Source organism: Aquarana catesbeiana, linkage group LG01, assembly GCF_042186555.1.
Source record: "Aquarana catesbeiana isolate 2022-GZ linkage group LG01, ASM4218655v1, whole genome shotgun sequence".
NCBI classification, from domain to species: Eukaryota; Metazoa; Chordata; class Amphibia; order Anura; family Ranidae; genus Aquarana; species Aquarana catesbeiana.
This window is the reverse complement of record NC_133324.1, coordinates 5657641-5672418: the sequence shown is the minus strand read 5'-3', so window position 1 is coordinate 5672418 and position 14778 is coordinate 5657641. Positions and strand designations below refer to the sequence as shown.

The 14778-nt window shown below is 49.2% G+C and overlaps 1 protein-coding gene across 2 annotated transcripts; it reads right to left on the bottom strand.

Moving 5' to 3' along the window:
- Positions 1-396: 396 nt before the first annotated feature.
- LOC141129778 (uncharacterized) lies at positions 397-14207 on the bottom strand. 2 transcript variants are annotated; one of them, XM_073617859.1, is made up of 4 exons: positions 13715-14207; positions 11225-11455; positions 10766-10932; positions 397-2813 (listed from the first exon to the last, which is right to left on the bottom strand). In XM_073617859.1, the coding sequence occupies exons 2-4, from the start codon at positions 11373-11375 to the stop codon at positions 1425-1427; spliced, it is 1707 nt and encodes a 568-aa protein (XP_073473960.1). In that variant the 5' UTR covers positions 11376-11455; positions 13715-14207; the 3' UTR covers positions 397-1424. The 2 variants fall into 2 exon arrangements, with proteins under 2 accessions (XP_073473960.1, XP_073473964.1); XM_073617863.1 differs by lacking the exon at positions 11225-11455.
- Positions 14208-14778: the final 571 nt, after the last annotated feature.

Below are 14778 nucleotides of genomic sequence, written 5' to 3'. Positions count from 1 at the left end.
TCCCTCTGGCACTGCACTCACCTGGACTGTGCTCCCTATGGCACAGTGCTCCCTCTGGACTGTGCTCCCCTGGACTGTGCTCCCTATGGCACTGGGCTCCCCTGGACTGTGCTCCCCTGGACTGTGCTCCCTCTGGCACTGCGCTCCCCTGGACTGTGCTCCCTATGGCACGGTGCTCCCTCTGGACTGTGCTCCCCCTGGACTGTGCTCCCTATGGCACTGGGCTCCCCTGGACTGTGCCCCCTATGGCACTGGGCTCCCCTGGACTGTGCTCCCTATGGCACGGTGCTCCCTCTGGACTGTGCTCCCCCTGGACTGTGCTCACTATGGCACTGCGCTCCCCTGGACTGTATGGTGAAGCATCTACATCTGGGTAACAGAAATATTACAATCAGAGAAAGAGAGATCAGAGAGTCTTTTATTCTTTGCTGTACACATAAAAGTGACACGTGCAATGTGTGTGTATATATATATCTATCTATGTATACATCTGCCTGGATTTCATAGAAAAGCACAGAGACCCGGTGATCACAGGAAGGATTTAGAACCGGGGAGGGCGAAATATAATCAGATTCATCTTTACTTGGTGCTCCTTGTCCTAGGCGTTTCCCAGAGGAAGGAGGACTCTGCTTACACCTCCGAAACGCGTCAATGACTTGTTTCCATTTTTTATTTCTTCCCAGACTCCAAGACCACCCCCATAGGACCACACCCCGGGTGCTCTGCCTAGACCAAGGCCACTGAGCTCCATAATCCGCTTCTCCTTATTCTTCTACAGGTCGAATGTTATTCATTCATAGAGTGAGTCAGAAAAATACCACATTGTGGCCACTAGATAGAGCCAAGGATCACAGGAAATCTATATTGATCCTCGGCTCCATCTAGTGGCCATAATTTTCCTGAACCACTCATTTTTTTTTTTTTGAATGAATGAATGAAAAACCTTCGACTGGTAGAGGAAATAGAACATTCAATATTGCAGCGTTCTCCCAGAACGAATGTCCCAGCAGTTTAATGGAATCAAGCTACAGGGCGGCCTTCTGATCTCCTTCAAAATGCTCCTTGCCTGGATGTCACCACAAGGAGGCGTACCACAGCCAGGCCTCTAGCGTTTTTCGAAGTAGAGTTCGGCAGCGTCGGCCTCGATCTGGCTTTTAGAGCTTCTGCTGGCTTTTATTGGGTTCTTCCTGTTGTGTCACCAGGACAGGAAGTGAAGGGAAGTCACACATAAACAGAGGACAAAGGCTCTAACCCTCCCACACTACAACACGAAGCAATGTCTTGGTTGGGTTGGAGTTGGGTTGGAATCACCCGTCTGCTTCCAATGGGGAGATCTCAAAGACTTAACTGGAACCTCCGTTTTGGGTGGTGCAGTAAAGTTGGAGGTGGAGGTTGGGGGGGGGGGGGTTGGATTGTCAGCGCCTTTAGAGCCAGCTAATGGTAAGGTTGAGTCTCTGCTTGCGCGCCCGTTCCTGGAGCTGGTGGTGGTCCCGGCAGGTCACCTCCTTGCAGTGAGACAAGTCCAGAGTCCTCAGGTCACTCCCGGAGCGAACGACGAGGGACGCCCCCCACTGGGTGACGTTACTGCCGCACAGGGTCACCGCGCTCAGTCTCTGCAAGGGCCGGGGAGGACTTGACCCGTACACGACCTCAAAGACACTATCGAGCGGGGACTGGACCCCGCACAGGGACAGCGATTCTAGCTGGGGGCTCCCCTTCAGGACGGACACTAAGGAGCCCCCCAGTTTATGCTGGAAGATGGCCTGAGATGAGCCTTCACCTTCTATTAGCAAACTGAAGGCGTGCAGGCGGGGGAGAGGCAAGGGGTCCCGGGGCCAGGGCGGAAGCTCCGGTTCATTGGGCAGGAGGTTCTGACGGAGCACCGTGAAGTGACTCTGGAAGCTCTGGAGATTTGGGCACATGGTCAGCAGAGTGGGCAAAGAGTCGTCATGACACCACAGGAGGTTCTGTAGGGATAGAACCTGTAGACTGTTGCCTATGGCCTGCAATGCGGCCAGAAACTCCTCCAAGGTCCTCTCTGGCTTCTGTGGGCAGTGCAGGGTCAGTTTGGTGAGGTGCGGCCATTGCACTAAACTCCAGGAACCCAGTGGTTGGTCGCCGAGAGAGATAGCGACCTCCTCCACCAGCGGGCATAGAGACCCAACTACCGACACGTCATCCTCCTCCAGGTCCTCCAGCTTCTTCAGGCGAAGGGTCAGTCTCTCTGGCATCACCGACGTCTCAGAACTTCTCTGGGGGGTTACCTTTGGTGAAGATGCAGAGGAATTCAACTGATAATTCCTCATGTTTGAACCTCCCTTGATCTTACTCTCACTTATCGTCCTGGACTGGGCGACCTCCGCCAATGGAGGGAAACCATCAAAACATGTGCCAGGTTTGGTAAAACTCCTACTGTATAGAAGATTTAGGGCTGCAGATAGGGAAGGGTTGGGAAGTTCCTCCAGGCAGGGTAATGCCAGCAGAATAAAGCACAGCACCTGTGCCCACTGCTCCGGGCTGCCCTTTGGTTTCACGTCATCCAGAAGGAGGACTCTCAGCGCCTGGCAGCAGAAGGTGGCACCTTTAGTGTCGTAGACCATGGACAACAACGAAGACGATGAAACCTTCTTACACCGGGATACGTCCAATTCACAAAGTCGCGGGCAACTCCTTCCAATGGCTGTCAAAACCAGTGAGTCACACTGAGTGTCGGCCAGACAAAGTTTAATGAGACGGGGCAAGCCTTCAATGAGTGTAGCCAATGAGGCAGCTGGAACACGGTTACAGGAGTGCAGGTCCAGGGAGGTCAGGTGCTGGTGAGAAGATAAGAGAGATCAGAAGTAAGGAGACTGGCAGACAGCGGGTCCTATTCACTAATGGTCAATAAGTCTCCTCTATCCTCCAGATACTTAGGCCCCCCTTTGAGCCGTCCTCTATCCTCCAGGTACTAAGTCTCCCATCTGAACCATCTTCTATCCTGCAGATACCAAGGCCCCCTTCTGAACTATCCTCCAGACACTAAGGCTGCCTTCTGAACCATCCTCTATCCTGCAGATACCAAGGCCCCCTTCTGATCTATCCTCTATCCTCCAGACACTAAGGCCCCCTTCTGAACCATCCTCTAGTCTCCAGAAACTAAGATCCCCTTCTGAACCGTCCTCAATCCTGAAAATACCAAGGCCCTCTTCTGAACTATCCTCTATCCTCCAGAAACTAATGCCGCGTACACACGACCGGACTTTACGGCATACTTGGTCCGGCGAACCGGAGTCCTTCAGACAATTCGATTGTGTGTGGGCTCCAGCGGACTTTATTTCCCCAAAAGTTTGACGGACCTAGAAATGAAACATGTTTCAAATCTTTTTGACAGACTCGAGTCCGGTCGAAAAGTCCGCTCGTCTGTATGCTAGTCCGACGGACAAAAACCGAGGCTAGGGCAGCTATTGGCTACTGGCTATGAACTTCCTTGTTTTAGCCCGGTCGTACGTCATCACGTACGAATCCGTCAGACTTTGGTTGATCGTGTGTATGCAAGTCCGTTCATTCGGAAAGTCCTTCGAAAAGTCCGCAGGACAAAGTATGCCATAAAGTCCGGTCGTGTGTACGCGGCATAAGGCCCCCTTCTGAACCATCCTCTATCCTCCAGACACTAAGACCGCCTTCTGAACCTCCAGACACTAAGACTGCCTTCTGAACCATCCTCTATCCTCCAGATACTTAAGCCCCCTTCTTGACCATCCTCTATCCTCCAGAAACTAAGGCCGCCTTCTGAACCATCTTCTTCTTTTTTATTTTTTTTAATTTTTTTTTTCAATTCTTTATTTATACAAAAGGGCTGCGAGTCCATTAAGACATCAAGTTCCACAAAATATATACACAATCTCTTATAATACTGATACATTTTAAAGTAGCTTAATATTCCACAACTATATATATAATATTCCATCCTCAATAAAGCTCCTTTGTATCTTCATGATTTAGAAAGTAACTACCACCAATGTCTCAGGTTTTACACCAATGGACTCTTCAGTTCTCCTATTCATTTTTATTTTTTTAAGAAAAAAGAGAAAAAAAAACAAAGCAAACAAAACAAACCATCTTCTATCCTAAAGGTATTAACACCCCTATTCTGAGCCATCCTCTATACCTCAGATACTAAGCCCCCCTTTCTTAACCATCCTCTATCCTCCAGAAACTAAGGCTCCCCTTCTACACCATCCTCTATCCTTCACATTCTAAGACCCCCTTCTGAGCCATCCTCTATCCTTCAGATACTAAGGCCCCCTTCTGAGCCATCCTCTATCCTTCAGATACTAAGGCCCCCTTCTGAGCCATCCTCTATCCTTCAGATACTAAGGCCCCCTTCTGAGCCATCCTCTATCCTTCAGCTACTAAGGCCTCCTTCAAAACCACCCTCTATCCTTCAGATACTAAAACCCCCTTCTGGGCAATCCTCTATTCTATAGATACCAAGGCCCTCCTTTAAGCCAGCCTCTATTCTTCAGATACTAAGGTCTCCTTCAGAACCATCCCCAATCCTGCAGCTACTAAGACCCCCTTCTGAAACATCTCTATCCTTCAGATACTAAGGCCCCCTTCTGAACCATCCTCTATCCTCCAGATACTAAGACCCCCTTCTGAACCACCCTCTATCCTGCAGATACTAAGGCCCCCTTCTAAACCATCCCCTATCCTCCAGATACTAGGACCCCTTTCTGAACCATCCTCTATCCTTCAGCTACTAAGGCCTCCTTCTGAGTCATCATCTAACTTTTAGATACCAAGACCCTCTTCTGAGTCATCCTCTATTCTTCAGATACTAAGGCCCCCTTTTGAGCCATCCTCTATACTTCAGAAACTAAGACCCCCTTCTGAGCCATCCTCTATCCTTCAGTTTCTAAGGCCCCCTTCTGAGCCATTCTCTATCCTTCAAATACTAAGGCCCCTTTCTGAGCCATCCTCTATCCTTCAGCTACTAAGGCCTCCTTCTAAACCATCCTCTAGCCTTTAGATACTAAAACCCCCTTCTGGGCAATCCTCTATTCTTTAGATACCAAGGCCCTCCATAGCCCTCTGAGCCATATTCTTCAGATATTAAGGTCACCTTCTGAACCATCCCCAAAACTGAAAATACTAAGGACCCCTTCTGAACGATCCCCTATCCTCCAGATACTAAAACCCCTTTCTGAACCCTCATCTGTTCTTTTGAAACTAAGGCCCCCTTCTGAACCATACCCTATCCTCCAGATACTAAGACCCCCTTCGGAACCATCCTCTATCTTTAGTTACCAAGATCCCCTTATAAACAATCCCTTACCCTGCAGATACTAAGGCCCCCTTATGACGATCCCCTATCCTCCAGATACCAAAACCCCTTTCTGAACCCTCCTCTGTTCTTCTGATACTAAGGCCCCCTTCTGAACCATCCCCTATCCTCCAGATACTAAGACCCCCTTCCGAACCATCCTCTAGCTTTAGATACTAAGGCCCCCTTCTGAACCATCCCTTATCCTCCAGATACTAAGACCCCTTTCTGAGCCATCTTCTATCCTTCAGCTACTAAGACCCCCTTCTGAACAATCATTTATCCTTCAGATACTAAGGCCTCCTTCTGAGCCATCATCTAATCTTTAGATACTAAGACCCCCTTCTGAGTCATCCTCTATTCTTCAGATACTAAGGCCTCCTTCTAAATCAACCTCTAGTCTTTAGATACTATAACCCCCTTCTGGGCAATCCTCTATTCTTTAGATACCAAGGCCCTCCATCTGAGCCATATTCTTCAAATATTAAGGTCTCCTTCTGAACCATCCCCAATCCTGCGGGTACTAAGGCCCCCTTCTGAACCATCCCCTATCCTCCAGATACTAAAACCCCCTTCTGAACCATCCCCTATCCTGCAGATACTAAGGCCCCCTTCTGAACCATACCCTATCCTCCAGATACTAAGACCCCTTTCTGAGCCATCCTCTATCATTCAGCTACTAAGACTCCCTTCTGAACCATCATTTATCCTTCAGATACTAAGGCCTCCTTCTGAGCCATCATCTAATCATTAGCTACTAAGACCCTCTTCTGAGTCATTCTCTATTCTTCAGAAGCCTTAGTGTCTAGTGGATAGAGGATGGCTCAGAAGGGGGTCTTAGTATCTGATGGACAGAGGATGGTCAAGAAGAGAGATTTAGTATCTGGAAGACAGAGGATGGTTTAGAAGGAGGCCTTCATTTCTGAAGGATAAAACATTGCTCAGAAAGGGGCCTTAGTATCTGTAGGATAAAGGATGTTTCAGAAGGGGGCCTTAGTATCTGAAGGATAGAGGATGGCTCAGAAGGGGTCCTCAGTATCTGAAGGATAGAGGATGGCTAAGAAGGAAGCCTTGGTATCTGGAGGATAGAGGATGGCTCAGAAGGTAGGGTAGCTGGAGGATAGAGGATGGATCAGGAGGTCTTAGTACCTGGAAGAGGATGGATCAGAAGAAATCCTTTTGTATCTGGAAGATGGCTCAGAAGGAGGCCATGGTATCTGAAGGATAAAGGATGGATCAGGAGACCTTAGTATCTGGAGGATAAAGGATAACTCAGAAGGAGGCCTTCGTATCTAGTGGATAGAGGATGGCTCAGAAGAGGGTCTTAGTATCTGAAGAATAGAGGATGGTTCCGATGGAGGCCTTAGTATCTGAAAGATAGAGGATGGTTCAGAAGGAGGCCTTAGTATCTGCAGGATAGAGAATGGTTCCGATGGAAGCCTTAATATCTGAAGTATAGAGGATGGTTCAGAAGGGAACCTTAGTATGGAGGATAGAGGATGATTCAGATGGAGGCCTTAGTATCTGAAGGATAGAGGATGGTTCTGATGGAGGTCTTAGTATCTAAAGGGCAGAGGATGGCAAAGAAGAGAGCTTTAGTATCTGGTACATAGAGGATGGACCAGGAGGCCTTAGTATCTGGAGGGTAGAGGATGGACCAGGAGGCCTTAGTATCTGGAGGGTAGAGGATGGACCAGGAGGCCTTAGTATCTGGAGGGTAGAGGATGGACCAGGAGGCCTTAGTATCTGGAGGATAGAGGATGGATCAGAAGGAGGCCTTAGTTGCTGGAGGATAAAACATAGCTCAGAAGGAGGCCTTATGCCGTGTACACACGACCGGACTTTTCGACCGAACTGGTCCGACGGGTCGAATCAGTCGGACAATTCGATCCTGTGTGGGCTTCATTGGAACTTTTCTGTCGAAAAATCTGTCGGACTTTAGAAATAGAACATGTTTCAAATCTTTCCGACGGACTTGAGTCTGATCGAAAAATCAGTTCGTCTGTATGCTAGTCCGACGGACAAAAAAAGACGCAAGGGCAGCTATTGGCTACTGGCTATGAACTTCCTTATTCTAGTCCGGTCGTACGTCGTCACGTTCGAAACGATTGGACTTTGGTGTGATCTTGTGTAGGCAAGTCCGTTTAGTTGGAACTCCGTCGGAACTCCGTCGAAAAGTCCTTCGGAGTTCAGTCCGACGAAAAGTCTGGTCGTGTGTACACGGCATTAGTATCTGGAGGATAGAGGATGGTTCAAAAGGAGGCCTTAGTATCTGGAGGATAGAGGATAGTTCAGAAGGAGGCCTTAGTATCTGGAGGATAGAGGATGGCTCAGAAGGGGGCCTTAGTATCTGAAGGATAGAGGATGGTTCAGAAAGGGGTCTAAGTATATGGAGCAGCCTTTCTCAACAAGGATTCTGTGAAACCTGGGGTTCTTCCATAGGTTGCTCGAGGTTCCTTGAGTAATGATCAATTTCTCAGAAAAGTAGGCTCTGACAGCACTGATCTTTTTAGCTATCTGTAAGGGAGGATTCTTCCTAGTGACCACAGATATAAAGAGCATATTTCCCATTGACCATCACTCTAATTGTAGGTGTGCGCAGCCTATTGCATTAGGGTGTGCAGTTGTGCACCCTAAAGCTCAAGCACACATGTGTGTGTCTACATATATATAACCCCAGCACATTGATCTCCCTGCCGGTACAGTGAAAGAGAAGTGCGTACACACCTCTCTTATGGCAGAGACGGTAAGAGGGAGATCTTTTCCATCTTCCTGCCGGTACACAGAGTGATAATGCTAATGCGCATGGGGTGATTATGGTGTGCTCATGCACATCCGGCACACCCTGTCCGCACATCTATGACTAACGTACCATGATCTGTAGAGTAATTCTTAGTAGATAAATGCCTTAGTATCTGGAGGGTAGAAAATGGATCAGAAGGAGTCCTTAGTATCTAAAGGATAGATCAGGAGGCCTTAGTATCTAGAAGATAGAGGATGGATCAGGAGGCCTTAGTATCTGGAGGATAGAGGATGGATCAGGAGGCCTTAGTATCTGGAGGGGAGAGGATGGACCAGGAGGCCTTAGTATCTGGAGGGGAGAGGATGGACCAGGAGGCCTTAGTATCTGGACGATAGAGGATGGATCAGGAGGCCTTAGTATCTGGAGGATAGAGGATGGATCAGGAGGCCTTAGTATCTGGAGAGTAGGGGATGGATCAGGGGGCCTTAGTATCTGGAGAATGGAGAATGGATCAGGAGGCCTTAGTATCTGGAGGGCAGAGGATGGACCAGGAGGCCTTAGTATCTGGAGGATAGAGGATGGTTTGGAAGGAGGCCTTAGTGTCTGGAGGATAGAGGATGGAGCAGAAGCAGTCCTTAGTAATTAGAGGATAGATCAGGAGGACTTAGTATTTAGAAGATAGAGGATGGATCAGGAGGCCTTAGTATCTAGAAGATAGAGGATGGATCAGGAGGCCTTAGTATCTAGAAGACAGAAGATGGATCAGGAGGCATCAGTATCTGAAGGAAAGAGGATGGATCAGGAGGCCTTAGTATCTGGAGGATAGTGGATGGATCAGGAGGCCTTAGTATCTGGAGAGTAGGGGATGGATCAGGAGGCCTTAGCATCTGGAGGATGGAGAATGGATCAGGAGGCCTTAGTATCTGGAGGGTAGAGGATAGCCCAGATTGGGTACTTAGTATCTGGAGGATAGAGGATGGTTCGGAAGGAGGCCTTAGTATCTGGAGGATAGAGGATGGATCAGAAGCAGTCCTTAGTAATTAGAGGATAGATCAGGAGGCCTTAGTATCTAGAAGATAGAGGATGGATCAGGAGGCCTTAGTATCTGGAGGATAGAGGATGGATCAGGAGGCCTTAGTATCTGGAGAGTAGGGGATGGATCAGGGGGCCTTAGTATCTGGAGGATGGAGAATGGATCAGGAGGCCTTAGTATCTGGAGGGCAGAGGATGGACCAGGAGGCCTTAGTATCTGGAGGATAGAGGATGGTTTGGAAGGAGGCCTTAGTGTCTGGAGGATAGAGGATGGAGCAGAAGCAGTCCTTAGTAATTAGAGGATAGATCAGGAGGCCTTAGTATTTAGAAGATAGAGGATGGATCAGGAGGCCTTAGTATCTAGAAGATAGAGGATGGATCAGGAGGCCTTAGTATCTAGAAGACAGAGGATGGATCAGGAGGCATCAGTATCTGAAGGAAAGAGGATGGATCAGGAGGCCTTAGTATCTGGAGGATAGTGGATGGATCAGGAGGCCTTAGTATCTGGAGAGTAGGGGATGGATCAGGAGGCCTTAGCATCTGGAGGATGGAGAATGGATCAGGAGGCCTTAGTATCTGGAGGGTAGAGGATAGCCCAGATTGGGTACTTAGTATCTGGAGGATAGAGGATGGTTCGGAAGGAGGCCTTAGTATCTGGAGGATAGAGGATGGATCAGAAGCAGTCCTTAGTAATTAGAGGATAGATCAGGAGGCCTTAGTATCTAGAAGATAGAGGATGGATCAGGAGGCCTTAGTATCTGGAGGATAGAGGATGGATCAGGAGGCCTTAGTATCTGGAGGATAGAGGATGGATCAGGAGGCCTTAGTATCTGGAGAGTAGGGGATGGATCAGGGGGCCTTATTATCTGGAGGATGGAGAATGGATCAGGAGGCCTTAGTATCTGGAGGGCAGAGGATGGACCAGGAGGCCTTAGTATCTGGAGGATAGAGGATGGTTTGGAAGGAGGCCTTAGTGTCTGGAGGATAGAGGATGGAGCAGAAGCAGTCCTTAGTAATTAGAGGATAGATCAGGAGGCCTTAGTATTTAGAAGATAGAGGATGGATCAGGAGGCCTTAGTATCTAGAAGATAGAGGATGGATCAGGAGGCCTTAGTATCTAGAAGACAGAGGATGGATCAGGAGGCATCAGTATCTGAAGGAAAGAGGATGGATCAAGAGGCCTTAGTATCTGGAGGATAGTGGATGGATCAGGAGGCCTTAGTATCTGGAGAGTAGGGGATGGATCAAGAGGCCTTAGCATCTGGAGGATGGAGAATGGATCAGGAGGCCTTAGTATCTGGAGGGTAGAGGATAGCCCAGATTGGGTACTTAGTATCTGGAGGATAGAGGATGGTTCGGAAGGAGGCCTTAGTATCTGGAGGATAGAGCATGGATCAGAAGCAGTCCTTAGTAATTAGAGGATAGATCAGGAGGCCTTAGTATCTAGAAGATAGAGGATGGATCAGGAGGCCTTAGTATCTAGAAGATAGAGGATGGATCAGGAGGCCTTAGTATCTAGAAGACAGAGGATGGATCAGGAGGCCTTAGTATCTGGAGGGCAGAGGATGGACCAGGAGGTCTTAGTATCTGGAGAGTAGAGGATGGATCAGAAGGGGGCCTTAGTATCTGGAGGATGGCTCTTGAACGGGGTTCTACATAGTGTACATTCCATTGGACTATCTTACCTTGCAGCGCACAGTGACGAGCTGCATGATGGCAACATTGACGATCCCGGCGCAGGAACGTAGACTGAGCTCCAACAGGTGAGGCTGAAGGAGGAGGTGGAGGCATCCTTTATTCAGCTTGTGGGACTCTCCTAAAATCCTGATCAGTTCCTGTACCAGCGAGCCAGCTGAGGGGAGGAGGATGGGAGGAAAGGTGAGTGTGATGCACATAGGACATATTTATACATATATACTGTAGGAGGACAACCCTATCTTCTCATGACAAAACCAGCCTCCGTTTCCTGCTTCCTTGTGCTGCACAGTGATTGCACTTTACTAATCCTCTCTGACAGTGCTAATGGCTGCTCAAATTTTCCTTCCTCTCTGCCGATTGGCAGAGCCGATTTTTGGGAATTGTGTCTCTTTCCTTTATGCATCAAAGGACACCATGGTGCTCACCTTAGCTGTGGTGGTACTCACCCAGCTGGTTGAAGGGTCCTTCGATGAAGAGGAAATTATATTCCTCCATATTTTTCATCATGTAATCCTTCATCCAAACGCTCTGCATGTTGTCCGCGATGTTCTGCAGGCACAGGCCAGTCAAGGTCACCACCTCCTTCCTCCGAGACATGGTCTGACCCGATGGACGCGGGGCGGTCACACTCGCTGGACGTGGCGTGGTTACTCTCCCTGGACGCGGAGCGATCACACCTGATGGACACAAGTGGGTTAGATGACGGCAGTGCAGGCTCTTGTGGTATCAGAATCACATGTACACAAGGGCAGGGTCACATGACCATAATTCTCCTCCAAGGACATATGAAGCCTTTATCTAGTTCACTCTACTCATAAATATCCTGATGACAAAGGATCCCCAGAGCACAACAGTAGCTGACTTCGTTCACGACGGAGTCATACAGAGGTGGGGGGGTGGAGTTACTGTTTTAACTTATTCACTGTGTAGAAATTTTAGCTTGTGCTAATGAGCTCTCTAAACACCAGGCTTGTGAAAGGGGAACCTAGAGTGCCACCTGCTGGCTGGTCAGAAAAACAACATATTTACATACAATGTTTCATTTATCTTATCCAAGAGAAGATCACGTTTTTTTTTTTTTTTGTTTTTTTTTTTTTAGCCTCAACATAATAAATTATACAGGATTTATATAGAGCCATCAGTGGGTATAGCAAGTTACAATACAAAGGTAGACAGTGCAATTATGATACAATTCAAGAAGATTAGGAGGGCCCTGATCATTGGTACTTGCAATCTAATAAGGAGGGGCAAGGGATAGAAAAATGTAATAACTGTGAGGGATGAGTTTATTGGGAAAAATATTTCAGTTGTTATGTAGAGGTGGGAAAAGCCTTCTCTATAGTGATGAGTTTTCAGGGATCACCTAAAGGAGGACAGAGTAGGAACTAGCTGGACATTTTGGGGTAGAGAGTTCCAGAGGATGGGAGAGGCTCTAGAGAAGTTCTGGAGGTGAGCAAAGGAAGAGGTGATGGAGGAGCTAAAAAGCCAGAGGTCCTAGGAGGATATTTGAAGATGAGGTCAGTGATGTAACTTTGTATGTTAAAGTAATGCCCCGTACACACGGTCGGACATTGATCGGACATTCCGACAACAGAATCCTAGGATTTTTTCCGACGGATGTTGGCTCAAACTTGTCTTGCATACACACGGTCACACAAAGTTGTCGGAAAATCCGATCGTTCTGAACGCTGTGATGTAAAACACGTACGTCGGGACTATAAACGGGGCAGTGGCCAATAGCTTTCATCTCTTTATTTATTCTGAGCATGCGTGGCACTTTGTGCGTCGGATTTGTGTACACACGATCGGAATTTCCGACAACGGATTTTGTTGTCGGAAAATTTTATCTCCTGCTGTCCAAATTTGTGTGTCGGAAAATCCGATGGAAAATGTCCGATGGAGCCCACACACGGTCGGAATTTCCGACAACACGCTCCGATCGGACATTTTCCATCGGAAAATCCCACCGTGTGTACGGGGCATTAGTGTTTTGAATTTCATAGTTTTGAAGAAGAGACCACTAGAGGGATTGACAGAGAGAGGTGGAGGACACTGAATGGAGACCAGTGGAGGGATTGGTAGAGAGGGGTGGAGGACACTGAATGGAAGGTAGTGGAGGGATTGGCAGAGAGGGGTGGAAGACACTGAATGGAAGGTAGTGGAGGGATTGGTAGAGAGGGGTGGAGGACACTGAGTGGAAGGTAGTGGAGGGATTGGTAGAGAGGGGTGGAGGACACTGAATGGAGACCAGTGGAGGGATTGGTAGAGAGGGGTGGAGGACTCTGAGTGGAAGCCAGTGGAGGGATTGGCAGAGAGGGGTGGAGGACACTGAATGGAAGCCAGTGGAGGGATTGGCAGATAGGGGTGGAGGACACTGAATGGAAGGTAGTGGAGGGATTGGTAGAGAGGGGTGGAGGACACTGAGTGGAAGGTAGTGGAGGGATTGGTAGAGAGGGGTGGAGGACACTGAGTGGAGGCCAGTGGAGGGATTGGGAGAGGGGTGGAGGACACTGAATGGTGGCCAGTGGAGGGATTGGTAGAGAGGGGTGGAGGACACTGAATGGAGGCCAGTGGAGGGATTGGTAGAGAGGGGTGGAGGACAGTGAATGGAAGGTAGTGGAGGGATTGGTAGGGAGGACACTGAATGGATTCGCAGAGAGGGATGAATAAAGAGAAAGAGAAGATATGTACAAAATTCCAAATGTTCCATTTAGGAAGCACTTCTGAGTCAGTCGGAACTCCTCTGGGGCAGATGATGGTGTATAATGTATGGAGTGTGGTAGACAGGTGACAATGTGGTGACATCATGTAGTAAAGAAGATGAAGTATCAGTGACACTCCTCTCCCTGGTATGTGTGATGAGTGGAGGAGGAGGAGGAGGAGGAGGAGGAGGAGGAGGAGGAGGAAAGTATCATGGAGGGCAATCTGTCACTCACCAGCGCTGATAAGGTCTCCTCTGTGGATGAATCTATGAGGGGTCCTCAGTGTCCACCTCCCCGACCTTCACCCCCCCCTACCTACCTGGACTCTGCAATCCCTTCCTTCCTCAGGTCTCTCACCTTCCACACACAGAGCTCCTCTCCCCTCCCTGCTCCTCTCTTTTCCTCTCCTCCCTCTCTCCTGACACCTCTTGCCCCTCTTTCTTCTTCTCCCCTCTCTTTCCTTTCCCACTCTCTCTCTCTCCTCTTTTTGTTACCTTTTTATCTTCTCCTCTCTCCCTTCACTCTTTCTTCTCCTCTCTCCTCTTTTTTCTCTCCCCTCAAACCTCTCCTCTCCTCTCCTCTCCTCTCCTCTCCTCTCCTCTCCTCTCCTCTCCTCTTCCCACTCCTCTCCTCTCAATGATTCTCTCTGTCCTCCGATGTCTCCTCTGTGTTCAGTGCCCTTCTTACCCTGTGCTTCCCCCTCTGTCCCCCCCTTCTGTCCTCCTTGTCCCCCCCCCTTCTGTCCTCCTTGTCCCCCTCTTCTGTCCTCCTTGTCCCCCCCTTCTGTCCTCCTTGTCCCCCTCTTCTGTCCTCCTTGTCCCCCCCCCTTCTGTCCTCCTTGTCCCCCCTTCTGTCCTCCTTGTCCCCCTCTTCTGTTCTCCTTGTCCCCCTCTTCTGTCCTCCTTGTCCCCCCTTCTGTCCTCCTTGTCCCCCCCTTCTGTCCTCCTTGTCCCCCCCCCTTCTGTCCTCCTTGTCCCCCCCTTCTGTCCTCCTTGTCCCCCCCTTCTGTCCTCCTTGTCCCCCCTTCTGTCCTCCTTGTCCCCCCTTCTGTCCTCCTTGTCTCCTCCTTGTCCCCCCCTTCTGTCCTCCTTGTCCCCCCCTTCTGTCCTCCTTGTCCCCCCTTCTGTCCTCCTTGTCCCCCTCTTCTGTCCTCCTTGTCCCCCCCTTCTGTCCTCCTTGTCCCCCTCTTCTGTCCTCCTTGTCCCCCCCTTCTGTCCTCCTTGTCCCCCCCTTCTGTCCTCCTTGTCCCCCCCTTCTGTCCTCCTTGTCCCCCTCTGTTCCTCTCTCCAGTCCCCCTC

Excerpts from the sequence above, each read along its gene's own strand:
- LOC141129778 (XM_073617859.1), bottom strand. The coding sequence starts at position 11,375 with ATGTCTCGGAGGAAGGAGGTGGTGACCTTGACTGGCCTGTGCCTGCAG. Across the intron at positions 10,933-11,224 it reads AGGACCCTTCAACCAGCTGG|CTGGCTCGCTGGTACAGGAA; the intron begins GTGAGTACCACC and ends TCCTCCCCTCAG. Across the intron at positions 2,814-10,765 it reads TCGTCACTGTGCGCTGCAAG|CACCTGACCTCCCTGGACCT; the intron begins GTAAGATAGTCC and ends TCTTCTCACCAG.